The 23,267-nt window shown below is 40.3% G+C and overlaps 1 protein-coding gene across 5 annotated transcripts in view; it reads left to right on the forward strand.

Moving 5' to 3' along the window:
- The first annotated feature begins 1,714 nt into the window (after positions 1–1,714).
- LOC115036120 (probable palmitoyltransferase ZDHHC14) overlaps positions 1,715–23,267 on the forward strand; it is a 38,508-nt gene continuing 16,955 nt past the window's right edge. For 3 of the 5 annotated variants that reach the window (XM_029494255.1, XM_029494256.1, XM_029494259.1), the window contains exons 1-3: positions 1,716–2,267; positions 2,856–3,150; positions 14,816–14,976. In XM_029494255.1, the coding sequence (XP_029350115.1) occupies positions 2,909–3,150; positions 14,816–14,976 (403 nt within the window). In that variant the 5' untranslated portion in view covers positions 1,716–2,267; positions 2,856–2,908. Of the gene's footprint in view, positions 2,268–2,855; positions 3,151–14,815; positions 14,977–23,267 lie in introns of all 5 variants that reach the window. The other 2 variants (XM_029494257.1, XM_029494258.1) reach the window with 2 other exon arrangements.

Consider the following 23,267-nt stretch of genomic DNA (forward strand, 5'->3'; position numbering starts at 1 on the left):
TTAAATCAGGCTGCATCTGATCATTGTGGTCACAGAAACTACATTGACCTTGATGAGGCTTTAATCTCACTATGTTCTTTCATGACCAACTTTCAAAACATTATTGATTGGACAAGGCCAAGACAGGATGTGATTCAGGTCCTTGTTCCTTTTGGATTCAGACTCAAAGGCCCTATCATGCCCACCCATTTCCCAGACTCAGTCATATGCTATCACACCATTTAACACAGCCCATAGTTAAAGAATTAAGTGAAACATCTGCCACTTGACAGCCAGTCATGTTAAACTTGCAAATGTATAACATAGTTTAAATGAGAACATCTAACACTATCGTACATGACCACATTCTTAGAAATGCCACATTGTTGGCCAGTTTGTTTTATTTAGCCATGTGATTTGTGTCTGTGTGTGTTTGTGTGTGTGTGAGTGTGTGTGAGAGAGAGAGGGAGAGTCAGATGGCTGATGCTCCATTTTCAATTTGTTCATTGAGATCAATATGTTTGAATGCTTCCATCCTACTTCCACAGAGTGAATGTAATGGCAGAGCACTAAAATACAATCAGAGAAATTGTTTTCCCCTCTCCACGTGATGCAAGCTTCAGCAATGAAATCCTCTATGTGTACATGTGTGGCTGTGGGAGTGAACGAGCCAAACCGTTTAGGTGATTTCAGAGGCAGATGAGGAGGATTGTGTGCATGTCTGTGTGTATGTATGTAGGTGGTAAGAGGACAGATGACAGAAGAACTATAGACTAATGATACATTCATCTTCACTAATTGAGTCTGACAGGAAATTGCATTGTCATAGAATTAAACCTGGCAAATCTTTGTAGGAGGGGAGATTACTAAAACCCAATATTTCACTGTCCTGATTTCTCTCCAAAGTGTAAATGGACTTCTCTATACTCTTCCTTTAGATATCTAGGAACCAAACATGTTTCGATCACGGGAGTGTTGCAGGTATCGTGGACATATTATAAGAATATAACAATAATTTAATAGACTTCCTAGATAGCATAGATTTTTTTCATTTTATGCTTTTAGTTTCTACGTGTTATGTGGCTCTCTGCATATAATGTCTCTTTCTGTAGCCCTGTCTACATTTAACCGGCATAAGCAGGTGTACATGGAAAGTAGCTTTCCTTTGTTCTGTGCAAGCTTTAAAAATAGAAAACACAATATGAACTGAACTTGTCTCAGCTGTCTTATCAACAATATCACAGAGCTCTATTTATATATTGTTTTTTTTTTTTTAAGTAGGGCCATTTTCCCATAGACATCAATAAAACATGATTTATTTCCATAACCAGTGGGCTCTAAATCCACCTCCACAGTCTGAGGAGGTCAACTTTCATAAATCAGCACACTTTCTGTAATAATCCCCACACATGGGTTTATCTCAAGTGGATTTGGGGCCCTGTTGTGTATTTACTGAACACAACAATCTTCTTTGGAAATAAAATAACGTGAGTTGTCACACACACACACACACACACACACACACACACACACACACACACACACACACACACACACACACACACCTCGCATCTCTCTCTCTCTCTCTCTCTTTAATGTTTATGTTTTTTTGTTTTTTTTTGGGGGGGGGGGGATTTTGAGGTGTGTTTATTCAGAATAAACCCCCTCCAGGACCCACCCTGATGTAGATTTCACCCCCCGAGGAGAAAGAGAGAAAAAGACGTTTTCGCCCGGAGGACCGTGGACCAGAGTTTGGGAACCCGTCTGGCAGTCCGTCTTTCCCCGCTCCTCCTCAGTGGAGCTCGGCCGCGGCTGAAGGGGGAGGAGCAGGCGGGAGGCTCCGCTCCGTCCCCCGGGTGGCACAGCTCAGTGTGGGGACCCGGAGCGGAGCGCCGTAGCTCGGCCTGCGCGCTGCAACTTTTCCCACAAAACGCGGCGGAAAGGCGCCGATTCGTGAGCGCCACTCGCCTGCTGTCGCTGAGAAGCAGCCGAAGATGTGGCCGTGAGCTCCGCGCTGGTTTGTGTTGTGCGCAGCCACTGTGGTGTTTTTTCTGCCTGAGCAGCGGCCGGTCGGGATGCCGGAGCTCGCCTGAGAGCTCCCCCGCCGTGTGCTCTTTCCACGGATCCCACTTCGGCGACGAGCGGCTGCTTTTTAAACTCATTTTTCACCTTTTGAACTTCCGAAAATGGTGTTCTTCGTCCTGCCCTCGACCCGAAACAAACCCGGGTAACGAGGGGAGCAGCTACGTGACAACACCCCGACTCGGCGGCCGGCGGTCCTCTCCCTGGTAAGGCAGCGGCTCCGCTTTCGCCTCGGCGGGCACGGCAGACCAACACACCCGCGATGAGAAGCCTCGTCGGCGGGGCTGTTGGGTGGCTGACACCGAGCCCCCCTCCCGGTTTTAGCCGGTGTGGAGGGAAGCAGGCGGCTCTCGGTCAGGGTGACAAGTAGCCGGCAGTCAATTGAACAAGTTGGACAACGAGCTAACGTTAACTTCAGGGTCGGATACACGACTCGCTAGCCGCGTTAGCTTTAGCAGCATTGAGGACTGTCTGTCCTTCTGTGTGTGTCTGTCTACGTGTAAGTGTGTGTCTGTGTGTGATGCTAGCCAGGTCTCCTGCTAACAAAGGCGCCGATATGAGAGCTGCTAGTCAACTTGTTAACCAAGTTGGCTAACGGCAGGTTAGCCGAGCCGTCTGAACTTCCCTGTTCAGCGTGCTGCAGACTTCAGCCTCACATCCAGATCAGCACCGTTCCTCCACTTTTTTCCCTAAACTTTCCCCCCCTCCCTCTTTCCGCCCACTCCCGCTGTCTGCGTGTAAAATGGTGAGCCTGGCCTGACAGCTTCGCTGAACTGGGTTTGTTTTCCTCACAGGGGAGATTGTGCCTCAGGATTTATTCAGCTGTGGAGACTTCAGCCGGCTCTGGATGCATCTCGGGGTGTCTGAGTCCATGAGAGAGTGCGAGTACAGCCAGATCAGCACTCGCAGCTCCACACCGATGGAGACCCCTTACAAGAAAAGGACCCCAAAGAAGAGGAAGTGGGAGTCCTTCCCGGGTCGGAATAAGTTTTACTGCAATGGGAGGATTATGATGGCCAAGCAGACAGGGGTCTTCTACCTCACCCTGGTTCTCATTCTGGTCACATGTGGACTTTTCTTTACTTTTGAGTAAGTATTGTTGAAGCCCTTCAGTTGCATTTGTGCTCCTCTCTGCTATTTAACACGTTGACGTTGTGGATCAGGTATTTCATTTCATGGACTCAGCTGTTGGACGAAAAGTTTAGATATAGGTCAGTTATGTCACTGCCATGGATGTGGTGTGGGTGTATTTCCTGTGGCTTAGGGAGGTGTCAGTACAAACTGGTTGGTGAATTAGATGGGGGCATCTGTTTTTAGGTTGAAAACATAATGTGATGCTTTAGCAGGAGGTGCCAGAAGCCTGCGCTGATGGAAATTCTGTGGTTGCTTTGAACAGGTGTGAGTTTCCTGCTCTAATTTGTTTCTAGGTTATACACACTACCTTCCACTAATTGTTATCTGGTGTAATAATTTATCAACTAACCAGCTGTTCCTACATCAATCTGTTTAGCAGTTCTCTCTTTTGACATGTAATTAATTGTTTATGGAGTAGATCATGCAAATCCCTGCCCTGCTTGCTATTTGCACTCCCGTAATCACAATCCCACTATCCCCAAAGGACCCCTCTGTTTCGCTCAAACCAGTTGAACAACCTGTAATCAACAGACAGCATGCTGCTCTCCATACTGCCACATCCAGCCTGTCATCTTCGCCTCGTCTGAAATTGACCCACTGTGACTGACCTGCATGTAGACACTGACCTGAATGCTCCCCAGGCTTGACTTTATGTACTGCAGCAGATAAAGCATTGCCTCTCTCCTTGTTAACCCTCAATTATCACTATGACATTCATCATCTCACAAACCTCATCTGTACTAGATAAGAATCCTGCTCCATGATGAAATCTGTTGCTTAATCAGACAGTCTTTATCAGAGTAAAGTTCTGCAGAGTCAGAGAGGGCTTACTAGACAAACTATGTGCAGGGGATGATGGCTGCTGTTCAGTATCTGCACTGTAAAGATAGTCCATGCTTAATGATGCACACACTCTGACCACTTTATCAGCTACATGTGTACAATCCATTGCAATCCAACACAATAGCTCAGCCACCAATTCAGCTTTTCTAAAGTGTATACACTAGAAGTTCTTAAAGTTTCAGTTTTACACTCTGTTGAAAGTTTACCATACAATGTGGCTACTGAGTGGAGAACTGCCTGAGAATACTATGCATACAATTGCTATTTTATGTTGATAGCAACACATCTATCAGCAGTGACCTCTGTACCACCTCATTTTTTGAGACATTGTCACCTCAGCAAAAGTATTGACATAACATGTGACCAAAGGGCATACTCCAAAAGGAGGGCATCAGCGGATTAAACCTCAGATTCTCTTTATTATTGAATAGTTGATAAAAATACTAAAATGAGGGAGAGAAACGTAATGCAGTGTGTGTTTGAACCTGGATGTTCCCCAGCATGCACATTGGAGGATGCCAGATGCTTCCTGATGATACTTGTCTCCCCTCCGATAGCTTCATTTCCTACACCGCGATGACTCAGTGAGACTGGGACTAGACAAGACATTTTTCAGAAACACTGTGCAACTACAAAGGCACTTTTCAGCGTAGCACTGTCCACCCCTGCTCAGCTGTCTATGCCCCTGGCGGACAGTCCTCCTGACTGTCCTACCATCAGCTGAAAAGAGACCTTTATTGGACAGTTAGGTAGTCATCAGACCTGCACATTGGCTTCTGTTGTCATTAACTCTAATGTGTTTTGATTAGATGTGTTTTTCTAACCCCTCGTGCCATTTGTCAGCATAGTGGAGAACAGCTTCTCATTCAGTTTGTAAGGGGTTCTTCTGTCTCTTGAATTGCCTCCATATCATTACATGGTACTTAAAATGAGTCAGTGGCATGATCACATGTGGTCTGTATTTGTCTCTGCCCAAAAAGAATCAACAGATGGTAAGTATTTGGGGTGGAGAAATACACAGGGCATTTAGCAGAAATTTTTCTAGATTTCCATATTTCTTTTTGCTTGTTTTCTGTCTATGTGTAAGGGATGCTCAGCCATGCACAATAAACCCTGTTAGTGACCAGCAGACTTTGGTCTGTTTATTATTCTGTTACTGGCTCCCTCCAGATGTCCATGTGTGCTGTTATTGCACATGTTGCCTGCTTTTCCTTATGCTTTGTAAAGGTTCACTCAGGCAGATGTTTGTAGAAGAAGAAGTGGTGCTGTGTTATGCTGTTTTGTTTGATGAGAAAATTGATCTAATTAGCTCAAGTTTTGGGCAGACAGTAGTCTAAATTCTTTGAATTTTGTTGTATTTTATGCGGATTAAACTGTAAATTATAATCTGCTAGTCATCAGAGCTGGGCTTAGATATTATGCAGTGAAAGAAGCTACATGTGTGCTGCTTTTAACTTTCGAAATATTGTTAGTTAATAGATGAAATACCTATGTTTAAAGTGAATTTTCACATTCTCATTCATCTATTGAAACATTTGCTCACATATTGATGATAGTGAGCTCTCTGCTGGCCTGAATATTGGAAAGAATTTGAGGTTCAATGCATCTCCCAATAACACTTAAACATGTGAACAGGAGTAACCAGGGATTGGAACGACAACCAGCGTTCACTGTAGCTGAGCCTACCTGCTTTGTGAGCCACTGTTGAATTAATTAGGCAACACATTTTTGTTCTGATTTTGTTTTAAAGTAAAAAATATTTTTTTATTACCTCCAATTTTGACTTTTCCCCTGTTGGTGGTCCCATCATCAAGTCAGCTCTGGGATTTGCATGAATGATTTGGCCACAATTTTTATGCTGGATGCCCTTCCTGTTGCAGCATTCCCCATTTCTCCAGGCTTGGGACCAGCATAAGACCTACCACTGGTTTGCGTTGTGGCTGTGGTTTGAACCCAGGTCCTTCCTGGGCCAAATTTGAAAATGATAACAAACTGAAAATATTTTGATGTGGTGGTTGGCTAAGACAAGAGATTAATGAAAGTGACTTTCGGCTGTATTTTATCTAAAAATGTGATTGATTAGGAGTGACTAAATAATCGAATCACCAGATGTCATCAAACAAATACTATAGCAGTAATTGTTCATCCCTGCAACCCACACTCAAGTTTTCATTGACTGCATTTTTCAAATTTCCAAACATTTGAATTAACTGTGCCATTTCCATGTGAGCAACATTGAACCGCTGAATGTTTTCCATACAACAGGGACTGTATAGGGTGTATGTTACCATGCTAGATGTTTGAGTTCATCTGAATCCATCACCTGCTACTCGTCCTCCCTTACTCTCTTGCCATTCTTTCTTGCATTACTAGACTGCACAATTGTCATCTTCGAGTGCGCATGTTATTGGCTACATCAGCGGGTTAGACTTTAAAGTGCCCTACACATTTAGTCTTATCTAAGTTAGGTCTGTCGGTAAAGGCTGTAACCATTGGGAACAGCGCAGTGCTCAGAAGTGTTTGTTGCCTGACAAATTTGATTCATGGGAAATTCTTGCTATCTGCAGGAACTTGTCCCATATACCTGACCATATAACACTTACTGCCCCAAAAGTATGAGGTTGGTTAATCATATCAAGTCCTTTAAACAGTCAAAATTTTTCCTGCTTTCTTCACTTTTAAAAATAGATTCGCAGTTAATTACAAAATAACGAAAAGGGTAGCAGTTGTGGCACTTTTTTGGCTGAAAAGCCAGCCACTTTGGGCCTGATTTACTATGTCAAAACTGTTTTATGAAACTATGGGTTTCAATCCAAGGAAACTTTGGTAGACACTGGTAGTTGGTTTGCCACAGTGATCCTGTAATCACTGCTTCCAAATGTTGTAGCATTTGAACAACACAGAAAAGATAGTTGCAGGGCCCCCCGGTAGCTCAATTGGTTGAGTGCACACCATGTAGGCTTTCTCCTTCTGGGGGACCCTCTCTGATTTTCCTGCATCTCACTCAATGAAGCTGTCAGAGTAAATGGAAAAAAATCCCTGGCAAATAACCTTATAAATGCACAGAAAAGACAGTTGCATTGCGATGTGTTCATTGTACGCCTGGAGAATGACTATAGGACAGCCAATGGGAAAACTCAAAACCAAGTATGTGACATTTGACCAGTGGTTGAATTATGATCAGTTAATCAGTAAATTGGCTCAGACCAGTTACTGATCTCAGTACTTTTTAATCTACACAACAGGGTGCCTTCTGACTTTCTTTTGATCAGTGATTGTGGGGATTCAACATGCTATCATGTAAATATACCCACAAACTATTGTTTAGTCTTGGGATAAATTATCTCTAACCTCCAGCTACATGACTAGTTAATCCTAGTTCTTCAAATGCTATCCAGGCTTTTAAAAAGAAATCTACTCAGTTATTGTAATGGAATACTACCACCTTATACTATATAAGAATGTTTGTCCACAACAAAGATGCCAACATTTTAAATGGACAAATGGGAGAAGGTTATGTTCCTTGGAAATGGTCTTTGGTAGTTCCCTCTTGTGAACAGAAATACATTCCTATAACCCCATGAAGTAGTGTAGATATTGTATGCCTGCTTCATTCAGAGAATAGTGCAGCTTTCACAACCTCACTCAAGTATGCCATCGTTTTGCTCTCCTGGTGTGATAAATGTGATACCCTTTTCTTTTGGTACTATGTTAGTTCAACACAAACTCCAGGAGAATAGCAAGTGTGTTTTCCTACATGCTTGGGCAAAATAAGTCAACTTTTAGAATCTCTTGCGAAAGAGCCTTTGTCCTCATAATTTGAACAGTCACACCCAGAGTCGACATGGTTTCTCAAGACGATAGACGCATTCCTCTCAAACCAAGCTGACAAATGGGAACTACAGTGCCATTCCTGATTCAATCTCACTGTTTTGCATTAGATTAAATAAAGAAAATAGAAGTCTCTTTTCACTCATATGGACAACAAGAGAGCATCAGTTGTTCTGATTTTGCTGCAGTGTTCTGCGTCTTCTGCGAGGTAAAGGACAATGGCGATGTCAGACTTGGCTGCTTACTCATGTATGCATTTTGGCTTGCCATATCTAGGTCATTTGGGGAGTGAATATGTTTTGAATGCGACTGTTATTCTTCACGGAACATTCTATCTGTCAGAGACTTTATTGCCTCTGTCTGCTTTGCTGTAGAAGCGAGAGACAGAGCTGTCAACTAGACTCACTAAAAATCGAGAATCATGTCCAGCTGTTTGCTTTTTTGTGGTGTGATTCCTCTCCCTGACTAGCTCCAAGCCTTCAATCAGCTTTGCTCCCTGTTTGTCACACAGCTTTCCCATGCTAGCACATTGGATGGCAGTGGATGGCACATGTTCGTTGGAAGGTTATGCTTACAAATTTAGTGGCTTGTCATGCATACATGACCACTGCAGACATCGGGGACTCCGTTGTATACTACTGACATCTGTCTGAAAGGTGGAAGGAAACTATGATTCTACAAAGTAGCCTGGGCAAAAAACATAACCATTTGCAAAAACATGTCATGTTCACTAATTTCTTTGACAAATGACTTGGCCTACAGCTAAGAAAGGGTTCATGCTCTGCCCTTTCCTGTCATCTAAAGCAATCAAAATGCAATAAAAGGCAAAGCTGACAAAGCCTTGTATCCATGCAGACCGGATGAGTAATGAGAATTTAGATTGAAAGGCCACAAAGCCAAGTGCTTCAAAGGCATTTTCACCCGATTTTAAGCATATTTTAAACATTCATGTATTTGGTACTATATCAGTGTGGAATTACATCCCTGGGTAAACTATTCTCAAGAAAGTACTGAGGAGAATTATAGTCTAACCCTAACCCTTAGATTCTGTGTATGTTGCAGGATGGATAATCTGTTCTTTTCAAGATTTTTTTTTTTTCAAGCATATTGATTACCTTCAAAGATGCAGAATGGAAAAAGAAAATAAGCGGGGTAAAAAAAAAATAAGCAAAGGTGCACTTACTTTCTCAAGTGACACTGAAAGAACACCTATTGAACAGTGCTGGATGAAGCATGCCAAGACATGGTTGCATCCAGCACAGATGAAAGTCCCCAGAGCTTAACCCAGCTGAGTTTTGAAAAACGGGTTGGCACTGTAAGAGGATTTAGTGAATAATGTGATAACGGTAATCTGCACTGGAGTATTGTTGAGATTAGCACACCATATAAGAGGAAATGAATTGGGGAAACCTTGGAGGCCCTATTCTGGCAGAAAGATTTACCTTTAGTGTTTTGTGGAAGAATTCAGTACATCCATCCCACTATTGCACAGTGGACATTTGCTGAAACGAGCTGTAATATGAGCTTCATCAGGATGACAGTACTATCAGATTGTATGTTATTTATATGTCATGATAATGTATTGAATATACTGTATATTAACAGGATAATCATACCACCACAGTTGACTGACCTTTGCTGCACTTTTTATTGTGCTTTATTGCTTAATGTTGAAATTGGTTTGGTTAAGAGGCATGCTGCCTGAGTATACAGTAGCATCTCTAAGCTGTCTTTGTGATCTTCGACACCTAGAACCTTTATTTAATTATCCATGGATTAACTCCTGAATTTAATTACTTGGATTTACATTTCTCATTACTTTAAAACTGTGTATTGGTGTCAGTATACTTTTAGGCCAGTGACTGTTATTGCAACACCTTGGCAATACTTCGGGGACTGAGCACATGAGGTTTGTCAACAGTAAATGTGGAGGCAAGGCAAAGGAAGTGCCCTACTTGTATTGTATGTTTGTATGGTGTGATGAAAATATAAGAATATCTTGCAGTGTTAAACTGGGTTCATGGCTATGACAGAAAAAAACAGACCCCAAACACCATTTGTAATAATCTATTTGCTGTGTAGAGGAAGGTGCTGGTGTATGCCACCTTTTCAGACTAAAAAGTCAAGCAGTCTAAAGATTGTTAAACTGATATTTCATGACCAGTTCTAACAGGCCGTTGCATTAGCCATATATCATTACAGAGATAGCAGTCAAGCTTTGGTGAGTAATTATCACTATGAACTGTGAAAGATCATCTCAGACCATGTTCAGTCTTTTGCCAGAGTTGTATACATCTTCTGCTTGATTAACCAACACAACACAAACATTGGCTGCTTAGGGTGTTGCACATGTACAGTGTATAATTAATAGAGATTGCAATAAGGAGCTGAAAAGATTTAACAGCTACTTTGCTTCATGTTGTATTATAGAACGGCGCTGTTTGGTCAGAGTTGATTGATTACATAGAGATTGGCCATTGAACCCTGCGCAATCACACAAATACAGCAATGACACGTGCATCCCAAAACTCAAAGCTAAAACAGTTAATGGACTTTTTTGCTGTGTGTGTGTGTGTGTGTGTGTGTGTGTGTGTGTGTGTGTGTGTGTGTGAGAGAGAGACAATTGTCCTGTTTACGCAGTCCTGCAGGTTTAAAACCACAGAAATATGCTGAGAATATAACACATCTATATACACCCTCTCCAAGGGTCCACAAGGAAATTCAGGTTTCTTCTGTGGTCAGACTTTCCATTCTATTTCTGGTTCACATCACACGAAAACTCCTGCTCTGGGGTAAGGGGGATGAGGGAGAGCAGGGCATGGATTGGGGGGTGGGAGCTCTGTCGGGGGTGGCGGGCCTGGTCGTTCTGGCTTGTCCCATCCAGGTGTGGGTGGGCATCAGCCTCGCCAGTGTGTGGCGGGGCCCCCATTGGGGGTCTGGCCAGGTCTCTAGCTGGGGGCGGCTCTGTATCCCTGGGTTTAGTGCATGCTGTGGGGATGTGCCCGGCAGGCCTGGGTGTCCTTTGTCTCCCTTGTCTCTCTGTGGGCTGCTTCCGATTGGGGGTTTTCACCCATGTTTTCCTGCTGTCTCCTGGGGGGGTCGGCCTGGTGCTGCCTTTGCTCTGGGGGATACTGGGTGCCCTTGTGTCTTGGTCCTGACCTGCCTGCTATCCTGGGCCAGGGGCGTGTTGTTCCGGCTCCCCACATCAGCATCCAATGACAAACTGTAGCATACACTTACACTCACACACATACATAGACTCGCATACATATACAAGGTTCACAACTGACACATAATGACACACTCATGTATTCATTTTAAATAAGGCAAATTTGCGCTAGAAATCCTGTGACCAATGCTCTCATTGGTTCTGTTGATATTGCTTTTGCTGTTGTTGTTCTTGTATCCCCCCCCGGTCTTCCCTATACTGTGTCTGTTCTCTCTTCCTGTTGTCCTGAGCCTCAGTCCTGTAGCTTTATCAATAAACCAATACCATTACCAATAAAGTTAAACACAGATGGCAACAGGAGGAGTATGTCAGACTCCTCCTTCGCAGAGTAAAACTGTCTCAGCACAACAAGGCATCCTCCCCGAGCTGCTGAGCAGGACAGGCTGCAAAAAAACGAAAACAAAAAATACTCAGCCTTCATCCTCATCATGAATTTGACTTGTTGAGGCATTTGAAATGATTGCAATAAATGTTATCGTTATCGTCTTTATCTTGTTAAATGTCTTTGTTTCTTTTTTTCCTTCCTTGGAGGCTTCAGCTCACTCATGTGGCTGTTTCCAGGGTAACCACATTCCCTTTCAAAATGTACCATGTCTGACATTGGATACTGTCCGTTTCCATGGAAACAAAGCCCCTGAAGTCCCCGTTAAATATTAGATTTAGTATAAAAACTAAAAGGGAAATGAAGATATAACTTTGGAAATGCCCATCAAATTTTATTTACAATGCTTTACAGAAATGTTGGCTGTTGAAATTATTTTCAGTCTTCACCGTTCATGTTCAGTGACTGAGAAAAATTTATTTCTGGGACATTGTCTTTGGGGGGAATTTAAACTAGGCACAATGTTGCCTACCTAGAGCTTGTCCAAGTAGCTCTATTGATCCATGTCTGTCGAACACGCAGGCCTTCTAATGGTTTTGGTGTTTAATCTGTCCGTATCTACTGAGCTCTCACCTTCTATCACACGTGATTGCCTTTTCATTAGATGTCCGACACATTGAGACATTTGAGGACAGAGACAGTGGTTTGTGCTGCTCTCTCAGCCATCTCCTTCACCATTTCTGCGAATGCAAGTTTTAAACAATAGTAATATTTTAATGGAGATGAACCTAAATCAGGATTTTCTGATTCTGCCTGCAGAAAGAGACAACGCGTTTTTTTTTTTTTTTTTTTCATCTATTCATGTAGTTTAATAATGCTTGTCTTTTTGATTGCAATCTTGGCTTGGAGCCTATACCTTTATTGTTGCAGATTTCTTTTACAGCTACGCTGATCCAATAAACACCTAATTGCTGGATCCACTTTCCTGAATTCATGCAGGTTGTGATGTGGACATTTGTATCTGTCAACTAGAGCTGGGTGGGTTGTTTTTGCTATGTGATGATGATGTTACATTTTTCATACATTTTAAGCCTCCAGACAAAAGACAAAGAACTGAGCTCTCTCCCTGTATTCATTTGTTTTCAGCGTCTTCAGGAATTGTCATCTCAGCGCTGCTGAAGTTTTCAGAAATGTGTTGGCGTTCTTTTGACATTTGTTTCCTCTCTGTAATGTTCATTCACCATGTGAATTGAAGAGGTGTTACCCAAATCTGTTGAGGATGCCTAAAGCCCGTTTTATTTCTTTATATAATCTACATTACCCATACATGCAATATGTTCTCATAAGTAATCATAAATGCCAATATAACAGTATATTTAAAGGTATATACTTGGGGTCAAAGAACATTCCAGCATATTTATTGTTCCAGTGAAAGTATTTTGCTCAGCCATAGCAATGAGCAGTTAGAACAGTGATTGTCAGATTTGGAAGATTATAAGTACAAAGTAGAAAGATTGTCTGCAGCACTGGTTCAGCCAAAGGTAGGAATATGTCCTGTAACAGATTACGCTTTTAGGATTAGTGCGGAATAATGTGTCTCCTCCCTGCCCAGCTCTGATGCCTGAGGCTGGCTGAGAATCATAAAGTAATGTTGGTTGTAAAACAATTGTCCTCTTAGCAAAGGTTTAAATTTTGTATACTGTGCATGGACACAGTTGGCGTCCAGAGGTTTAACCTTGGGAACTCCAGGCAGGCATTAAACTGGAGAAAAATGTTTGTGCTGTGCCGTGTTGTGTTGTCCAGCCTTGAGCCTCCTGCTGCTGACAACTTTTTTTTTTTTTTTTCCCTGAGTTCAGCCTCACTCCAGATGTACAGAGCAGTAGGACAGGTCAAAGTCCACTCAGATGGGGTCTCACGGCTCAAACATCATTCATAGAAAAGGCTTGTGTTGTATGCATTTCTCATTTTAACTGGATTATTTAGCTCACAGGCAAATAAAAATTTACGTGAGAATGTGGTATAATGCCCAGACACTCGTGTTTTAAAGGTTTTGTAGTCTTCTATAGTCCTCCCCACCTCATCTCCAGCAAGTATGAAAGCATGTGCACATAATGATATAACTCTTGTTAGCAGACCAAAGCAGATCTAATTAAATGCCCCAATCCATACATACTTACTTCTCATCCGTGATCATTGCTGGAACCCTACATTGCAATCCTAAAAATAGTTTGGCTTGGATTAACTGGTGTTGGCAAAGACCAGCGGATATAACTGCCCTCCCAAGGTGTTACCATCTGAAGACTGGTGAGGTGTGATATAGTATCCAACGGTAAAATAGGTATTGGACTTATTTTATTAAAAAAAAAGAACAAGTTCATAGAAAAAATATACAGACAAGACGTGACATTTTTGAAAAACAGTTCAGTTAAACACTCAATTTATTGTGGAATTTAGTGCCACTAGAATCTCCTCACTTTCTGAATGATCTACAGTTATTGTACCTCTGAATTGATTTTTTTTAAATTACTGTTTTTTGGTCCTCAGTGATATTCAGCCCTCTCAAAACAAATGGTGCTTCTGTTGCAAGAATTAGTAAAGAGCACAAAATTAAATATCACCTGAACCTGTACTAAAATTTGTCCTTTTTTGAATGATTCAATGTAAAATTTTCAGATGACTTTGTTTTTGTCAAAAGTCTCTTCCAAATCTTTAGTTAAGGGAAAAGGGTAGATACTGAAAGGTTTAATTTAATATTTATTTATTTAGCATTAGGTATATTTACTTCGCCAGATAAAGAAAATACAAGTCTTTTTTTGTGAGTACAGATTTTATTGAATGTCGTGTCATATTACTGCTACGTTTCTCAACAGCATCCCTGACATCACTCCCCCTGTCTGTAATGAAACCTCTTTGATGAACCAAAATCCAGTTCAACAGACCAGAGATGAGTAAATAAAATGGAAAGTGGCAGCTTGTGCCCCACCTTTGTGCAGCTAAATTTGATTACTGTAATAACCACCTGCACTGTTGGATTGTTGTATGTTTAATGGGATTACGCTAAATTGTTTTATTAGAACAACTCACAACACAGGGAGTTGATCACCATCTATGTGTTTCCTTGTGTGTTAAACAGATATTCTCTTACTGGTCATTTAGCAGGAAGTCAACATAACCACTTCCTAAACTTGAAGACTTGTCATTCAGTGTTGTTTGCACAGGCTCAGGCCGTCAGCTGCTATTTGGCCAGTAATCCTCCAAGACTATTGGCTGTTTGATTGGCTGTCCAAGTTTCAACCACTCAGCTAAATATGACCAGTCTGACAGAACAAATTTCTTGTTTGTTGATTATTATTTATGTTTTTTTTTTCCCCCTCCATCTCTTCCTGCTCCACCAGCTGTCGGTTCCTGGCACTCCAGTTGACCCCAGCCATTCCTGTTATAGGAGGTGTGCTGTTTCTGTTCGTACTGGGAACACTGCTGAGAACCAGCTTCAGTGACCCAGGGGTGCTACCTAGGGCCACTCCAGATGAAGCAGCTGATCTTGAGAGGCAAATAGGTAAGACAAGACCACAAATAAATTATTCTAGATATAAAATGTGGATATGAACATGTTTTTGATGAAAGTATTGTTTCATTTTTGTCACTGTTTCTTGACCAGCCCCATTGCTTCAGCTCCTAAGCAGGGAACATTTAGTTGTTTCTTTGTTTAGTATGTTATGGAAGTGTCTTTTTGCATTTCTCGTTATAGTCTCACCATCTTATTCTATTCTATTCCTGCCTTTCTGAGTTGATGGTTACTTCTATCTTACATACTGCATTTTCTTGAGAGAGAGTGCAGAGATTAATCTTTTCTGCGTGGTACTGATCCAGAAGAGCCTCTGTGTTTTTTACAACCTGCTCCACGACATAGTTGCTTATCTGGCTGATGTGTCTGGAGTTTTTCTCTCTCGTCAAAGAAATGGGGCTAAAGCTTTCAAAGACTTGAAATGCGCTTTGCATTTAGGCAGCGGTGAAGTATTGGTCCTGCCTTTATCAAATTTCTCTCCATCTTATCCAAGAGCCCCCATTTGATGTATTACCTGACCCATAAATTGCATTTTGATAACTTCAGAATCTAATTTACAATGTGAAAGGTAAAACTATTGTTGCATTAGTAATGACTTGATATGGAGTCACTGAATTAAAAGCATTACAGCATTAACTGAGAATCAGCCAAGACAGCAGTGTGTGATGAGGATTCAGACTGTTCATGAAACTCCTTGTTTGCATTATAATAAATTACACTAGGCTGGACAATATGGCTTGAAAATCAGATCTCCAATTAAATAAGATCAAAACAAGTTTTGCTTTTATTTTGTTTTTATTTTCCCTTCTGGGACTTGAACAAAATTTCCCCCTGACTTGCATTGCCAAAGTTTCAAAAGTTCTTATTTCATGTTTTGTATATGTATATGTATGTATGTGTATGTATATATATATATGTATATGTGTGTATGTGTGTGTATATATGTATGTGTGTGTGTATATATATATATATATATACATATATATATATATATATATATATATATATATATATATATATATATATATATATATATATATATATATATATATATATAAGTCAGTGGGAACTACGGGAGCTGGGAGGGTTGGGGAGGAAGTTGAAAAAAAAATCACAGAAAAATAAGGGAAACATGAGGGAAGTGGATTGATAGCCACTCAAGCCTTAGTGCAAATTTTGAGATCTCTCCTTGATAATGGACAGTATGCATGAACACTGATACAATTTGAATGTGTTTATACCTTTTTATTTTAAATTAAAGCTGTCAAAGCTGTGCTTGCTAACTTAATTCAAATAAACATTTAAGGCAGTGCCAAAGCAGCAAAATTCATTTACACGTCCAGAATTTGAATTGGGACCCCCTTAAAAATGTGGAATGGAGTCAACTACTCAAGGATTCTCATCATCATGTTCACAGTCACTTCATGCTAAAATATATAGTGCAGTTAAGTTATTCTCCAGTAAGTTGCAGGGTTCACTTGCCAATCTTCATAGTGTCCTGCTGCCCTGTAGCTAAATGGATTTACACCTAGGTTTAACTGTCTAAACCTTCTTTTTATAACCTCCTTTAAAGTTTTGGTCCTCTTTAATTGGAACCTGAACCTTCTGTTTCCCAGCAGTGGTCCTTTTCATGCTTCAGGCCGCTGGGGCCTCATAAAACAAACTCTGGACTGGCTTAATTAATCTCATTAGGAGACTTAAAAGCTTTTCAAGAGAAGGTATAGCACAGAGAGCTTGGAGAAGTGGGCAAAAACAGCTCTACACAAAAATACCATGCTGTATTGGCGAGTATTTTTTCTGAGAGTAAACAAATTAAAGGCTGAAAATATGAGCGCTGTTGACCCAAATACCACCCTGCCCCCCTTCCTACCATCAGTTCATCCCACTTCATTTTTGTCCTGTCAGTTTACAGGCATCACAACTGGCTGGTTGTAAATAGGAATCTCTTGTTAAAATTGATTGTTGTTGAATGTACCTAAAGCTGAGTGTGATTAGTTGCTAGTGTGAATTTGGCTATTTCTAAATAATTTTCTAAACACGTGCTGATTTCTCTTTCCTTCTCATTTATTGATTGATTTTTTTTTTTCCCCCAGTTGTTGCTTGTAACTTTTTGCATGTTGAGGGGAATATTTATTAATTAGGTAAAAATAGTATCAGTTGTGGAATGTGTTGGGGTTCCAATGTGCCTGGTGTTTCCCTAAAATATCTACATCCCATGGCATTTGTGCTGCTGCTCATAGACAGTTTTAATGTTGATGTCATTATGGCTACCACTATCTTTCACTTGAAAGAACATGGAAGAAAGAAAGAAAGAACACACACTCACTCACATGCTCGCACTCACTCTCTTAAGGGGGTTTGTATCCTTCAGTGAGCAATGTTAGATTTAACATACTGAAAGGTTGTTGCCTTTTCCCATCACTGGTGAAGAGGCTCACAGTCTTTGTGAAAATGTATTTTCATTTCTTCATTTACTTGCATAGTACTTGCTTGTCTTTTATTCTGTCAGTCTCTATCATTCTTTATAGAGCATTGTCTCTATAAACACACTGCATTGCCCTGCATTTCCAATTTCCAAACTGGTCATCCCATCATAGAAAGTTGCTACTTTCTATTGTTGTTTTGTCCAGACCTGTGCAGTCCTTAGCTGTTTGGGTCTAGTAGCACATCTGTAAATTGGTAGCATCACCATCTAACCCAATCTCCTTCCCCAGTACCAACCAGCGCTGCTATGCCTTCAAGAGAAAACACTTCATGTCTTCTTCTTTTTGGTTGAGTCCATTTGTCTTGAAGCAATTATTAAAATGCTCCTTTTTTGTCTCTACTGCTCCTAGTTATGAAAGGATTCAGTCTTTTAATATTTTCGTCCTCCAAGTGAGACATCTCCATTTTTATCCACTACTTCATATTTTATTTAACCAATATGTTGTTATATAATTGTGCATACTGATACTAACAAAGCAGCAGATATGCTTAGTAAGTGTGGGTCACCCTTTAACATGTCAATGCAAGCATGATGTAATGGCATGCATGCAATATCTGTTTACCACTTCATGCTTTTGGCTCCCATATATTCAGTGGCTATTATATTTGATTTTTTGCAATTTAATATGCATTGCCTTTTCTATAAAATTACTAATTGAATGGCATAATTAACATTTATTGGGTGCTGTGAATCGTGAACTACCATTTCATAAAGTGTAGCATTTTTGTGGGCAAAAAAATCCTTAAGTTGTCTGTCCACCACTAGCCCAAGGTTTTTTGTAATTCACCAGCATCCTCATTGAGAGTTAATTATGTTTGGTAGTCCAAGTACTACAAGGCTTAAGTTCAGCACCACCCTTATTTATCTGTTGACCAAACAACAGAGGAGATAATGTTCGTACAATCCGAGACATCAATTTCTCAAATGCTCCCTGTACTTCAGGAGAGAAAGCTGATCGCTTTGGTTCTGCTGTCAACATTGTTAGCAGATATCTCTGCTGTCTGAAAAAAATACTTAGGCCCTTAGTCTGTCAACAGCAAGTTGGAGTGGGTGGCCTTAAGTATAGTCCATCTCAAAACAAAATCAAATGTGGCAATTCCGTACTAGTAAAAATATATGAATGACAGCTTAGGTAGAATGCTTTATGTGTAATCTTAATTCTGAGCGTCTCTACTCACTGTACTCCAAATGCAGCAGAAATACTGTGTGCACTTAAAGAGTCAGTCCATGAATGTGAAGTTAAGAAATGTAGCAGTTTGTTGTTTATCCCAGCTGGAGATGGAGACAAGAGCTGATGTCTCTTTAGTGTTGCATGTTTGATGTCTGCATGTCTGCCCGTCTGCCCAATATGTCAGGACTAGACAGGCTGGCATCAGTTCAGCTAACACATGCCAAACCCAAAAGACTCTAAAGCACTAATCAGAGTGAGAGATGGTCAGAACTGCTGGTTTCCTTCCTTCCACCTAATATGGTCCAAGATACCTCGTGGATGTCAGGACAGCTTCACTGTTTTCCAAAGCTGCCAGCTAGACATGAGGCCAGCAGAGGAAATAGATTTTGGAAGGCTTAGACTTTGGGATGCTTGAGGAAGGATGGGCACATCTGTAGAGGATGCACTGACATTTACACTTTTCATAACTGCAGCAGCTGTATGGATGGTTGGAAAGTGAAGATTCAAGTTTTTGTCTTTTTTCTTGGTGTTATGCATGAAAAGTAAAGCCAGGAATGTCTCAGTATGTGCGGCATGAAAACGGTGGCATTGTATAAATGTCAATGACAACGTCAATGACACCTCAGTCATACAGGCAATGCAAAGTTCAAGGAGTTCCGCCTGTCTTTTTCATCGCTTTTAATTTATGTCTGATGGTTGGCAAACTTTCATCATTGGTAGTGTTTCCTCACTCCTTCCCCTCTGCCAAAGTATATAATGTCATAGTAAACTAAATATTGCATGAAGACTGCTGCTGTTATGAAGATTGAGCCTAGGGACAAAAAACGGATGTGGATGCAACCCGAGATTCTTCAGTAGGTCTATAAATGTGGCAATTCAACATCTTGGTAGATTTGTAAAGTCTATTATTTGAATGATTATTAAGTACTAATAATGTGATGTGGAATGTATTTTACATGCTTATTTCAAACTTTTTATTTTATTATTATATGTTGTTGGTATGAATTAGCGTCTTTTGGATTTTCATTTTCAATATGGGCTATATTTCAGTAGCCCATTCTTTATTCTAAGAATGGCATTCTGACAGTCAACAGAAACCCTTTGAAGGTACCTAGACTATGCCCTTATTGAAATTAAAAAACAAACATTGCTTTATATTTTAACCAAAAGTTGTCTAGTCACATGATTTTTTTTCTGTAATTACAATCCTTTATTTTTAGGCGCAAAATTATTTAACCAAATTCTTCTGTTATTCTTTATTAGCAATGGTAAAAGAAATCATATCTTTTAGGACTGTCTTTGTCAGTGTCCTTGCCAGCAACTTAATATAGTTGCCAAACTCAGCACAGCAGTAAGAGACCATGAGGACGAGTTCAAGCCATTCTCTATCAAGAGTGCTAGCTTTAATCATATTAGATACAGCTTCCACTCCCCTGTAGTGATAAGACTCAGGAAACATGCTTGTTGGCTTTTAACACCTTCTATATCTGCTTGTAGCATTGAATTTGCTTTGGCTGTAGGCAAATTTGACACCACATCATGAATAAACTTGGTCCTGTTGAGTAACAGCTTTCTCTTCAGCTGTTAATAGATTAAATAAAATGTATAAAATGTTAAAGCTATCTTCTTATGTCCATCTTGGCATTAGTATCCCATAAATGTTGACCAGTGCACTGGTTAGTGGGTTTATTCACACACACACACACACACAGTCTCGTTAACCACCTGAGGTCACATGTTTGACTTCATTGTTATGGGCTTCATAATAGGTGTGCAGCCAGTAGAAATGGACTGTATTACTAGGCCACTTGACATCTCAGCATTGTTTGTACATGAACATCATGTCCTCCCTTACTATGACAGACAGACATTCACATGGGAGGAAAACTTTAACACAGTCCAACGTGACAGAGGTATCAAAGGGGGGTGAGAAATTGATTAGATTAAACTTTTTAAATTTAAAATAAGCAGAGTTAAATATGTGCCAAAGAAACTTAATCTTAGGAATTATAGTTTTTTTTATTTTTTTATTTATGCCCAATGGGCACTGAAGCTATAGCTTGTGCTTACCAAAATGAAACTCAGTATTGCTGCTGAGCTGATACTTTCTCCTTTTAGCATCTGCTTGCACGAACGCTCAACATCCAGGGCAGTGTTAAGTAACATATTCATAGCTTCTGCACTCAACAATTTAATTAACTTTGTTCATTTTATACCCTTGATGTTGCCCATTTCTAGTCTTTCTGTTCTACTCTTTCTTTCCTTTTTGATTAATGCCCAGATGTTGAATGATAAAGATGTTTATTTGGGTGATGGAGATACAGGTTGTAAGAATATATCGTACAAGTTTAAGCTTGCAGAGAAATTAGACCAGCCTTCATTCATTGAATATGCTGATCATGCGTGCTCTCATTCCATCCATTATGCTTATATACACACACACACGCGCGCAAAAAAAAACAAACAAACACAAAACTTCATTTTTGGTAATAAGAAACACCTTTAATTGTGGCTAAAAAAAGCTACAGTAATAGTTTTTCAGTGGGTTATTCCTGTGTCCATCTGTCTCCATGTGGATCTAATCTTATACCATTTTACGCTATGGCTTCATCAAAGACCGGGCCTTCATCCTAAGCATAATCCTTGACTCAGACAAATGTTACATCTCTGTATCCATACTACTGAACTGAGTCCTCATGGTCTTGGCCAAGGTCTTCTTCAGTATGTGAGCAGCAAATCAAATTGTATATATTTAAAAGGCATCTGTCATGCATTTTGCTGTGCAAAATATGAAGTAATAATTTCTGTCCTCAGCTGGATAAGAAATTCCCCCAATTCATCAAAAATAATTTTAGCTTGAAAAAGAATCACTTTGCCTTTTGGACTGTTTGATAGGTGTTACTTTTCTTACCTTGGACCAGAGCAAAGTGGAGCAGTAAATTCCTCTGCTGTAGATTTCTAGTGTTTTGAAAACAATGACATTGAGTTATTCTATTTAGCTGTAAACACCAATCTCCCATGCAATTTCCCCCTCAGGGAAGTATGAACATCAGGCCAGTGCACATATAATACTATTTGATACTGTTAGATAGATGATGGGGATAGGCCATTCATTCTAAAGTATTATTTTTTGGCCATTTATAGCTTTATTTTAACTAGTAAGCAGCAGCGAGGCAGACAGGAAACAGGGAGAGGGAGAAGGGAATGACCTTGAAGCATAGGTCACAGGCTGGAATTGAACCCAGCATGCTGTGATAATGTGGCAACCTCCTGTGCTGCCTATAATGAACATCTTCTTTGGGACATTTGTAAATAACTTCTACGCTGATTTTGATCATCCACAGATGTGCCAGTGAATAGATATAACTGGTTGGGGAACAATGATCTTACTAGACAATATTGTCTCAGGGACTATAGTTGGATTTTAATACTCAATATAGAAAGCTTTTTATTTGGCTGATGAGCTTGTGATTAGTTTTGATTGATCCTCCCTCTGTTGGTTTTGGAGTGATATCTGTCTAAAGTTATTCCATGAAAATTTCAGACAAATGATGCATAGTCTGTAATTGAGTAGTAATTCATTGTTTACAGTTTAAACTTCTGATTTATTCATCTTTTTACATTTTGACCAGCTGACTTTAAATAGCAAAGAATTGCCACCCATGTCTCTAATCCCATAACAATGACTTTTCTCTCGCTGATACCTTCTGCCTGCCAAATCTGGCTTTTCATCAGACATCAAATAATCTTTTGTTATTTATGATATGTTTGAATAGGTTTTTATCAGATTATTTATTTATTTATTTATTTATTAATCAGTTGGCTGTAAGACTTGGAAATGTCTGCTTGCCCAAACAGATTTGCTTGTGCCTCTCTGGTTGTGTGCTCACATCTTTTCAGTCAGGCTGTGATAGCCCTCATTATTGTACTATATTCCTGTACACTTTTCTATGTTTGGGGTTAAAGACTCTGTTGTCTCTCCTCCACAAACACAGTAGGGTAGCAATTAGTTTCCCTTTATACCTCGCCAGGCAATGTCAAGTACAGTTTGGCTGACATTGAGCCCTCATTTAACTTTGTGCCTTAGGGGGTGTGTGGGAGGAGAGGATATGTCTAAGTATGTGTGTTCTGCTACCTTACTTTCTCGTCTGCCTAGCCATGTTTTCTACCTTTAAGCACCTAGGCCCGGCCTGTATCTCTGAGGGATCTCCAATTTACTACTTGCATAAGGTATAAATTTAGACTCTAGGATTGCTAAGTGAAAATGGCTTTATTCAGACAAAAAGCTTTTTGACACCCCATTCACCATGTACTTTTACCTCAGGCATCTGTGAACATGTGTAGTGAATGTTGATGGGCTGAATGAACTGCACATTGGGTGTGACCATGGCTGATTTACAGGTTGGTGCATTGAAATTCTTGAATTTTGAGTCAGACAGTCAGTTTGTTTGGATTGTAAATTGTCTTTAGTTTTGTTGTCTCTTCAGAAATATGTTCCTTTGTTGCCATGCAAATTTCATCTCAATAAATTAAATTATTGTGGAGACAAGTGAAGAGTGTTGAAGAGGATTTACTATGCAAGTGAAAAATCAGTGAAAAGCCTTTTTAAAACTTTAAACAATGGGG

The sequence above is a fragment of the Echeneis naucrates genome, chromosome 22, assembly GCF_900963305.1.
Source record: "Echeneis naucrates chromosome 22, fEcheNa1.1, whole genome shotgun sequence".
Classification (NCBI taxonomy): domain Eukaryota; kingdom Metazoa; phylum Chordata; class Actinopteri; order Carangiformes; family Echeneidae; genus Echeneis; species Echeneis naucrates.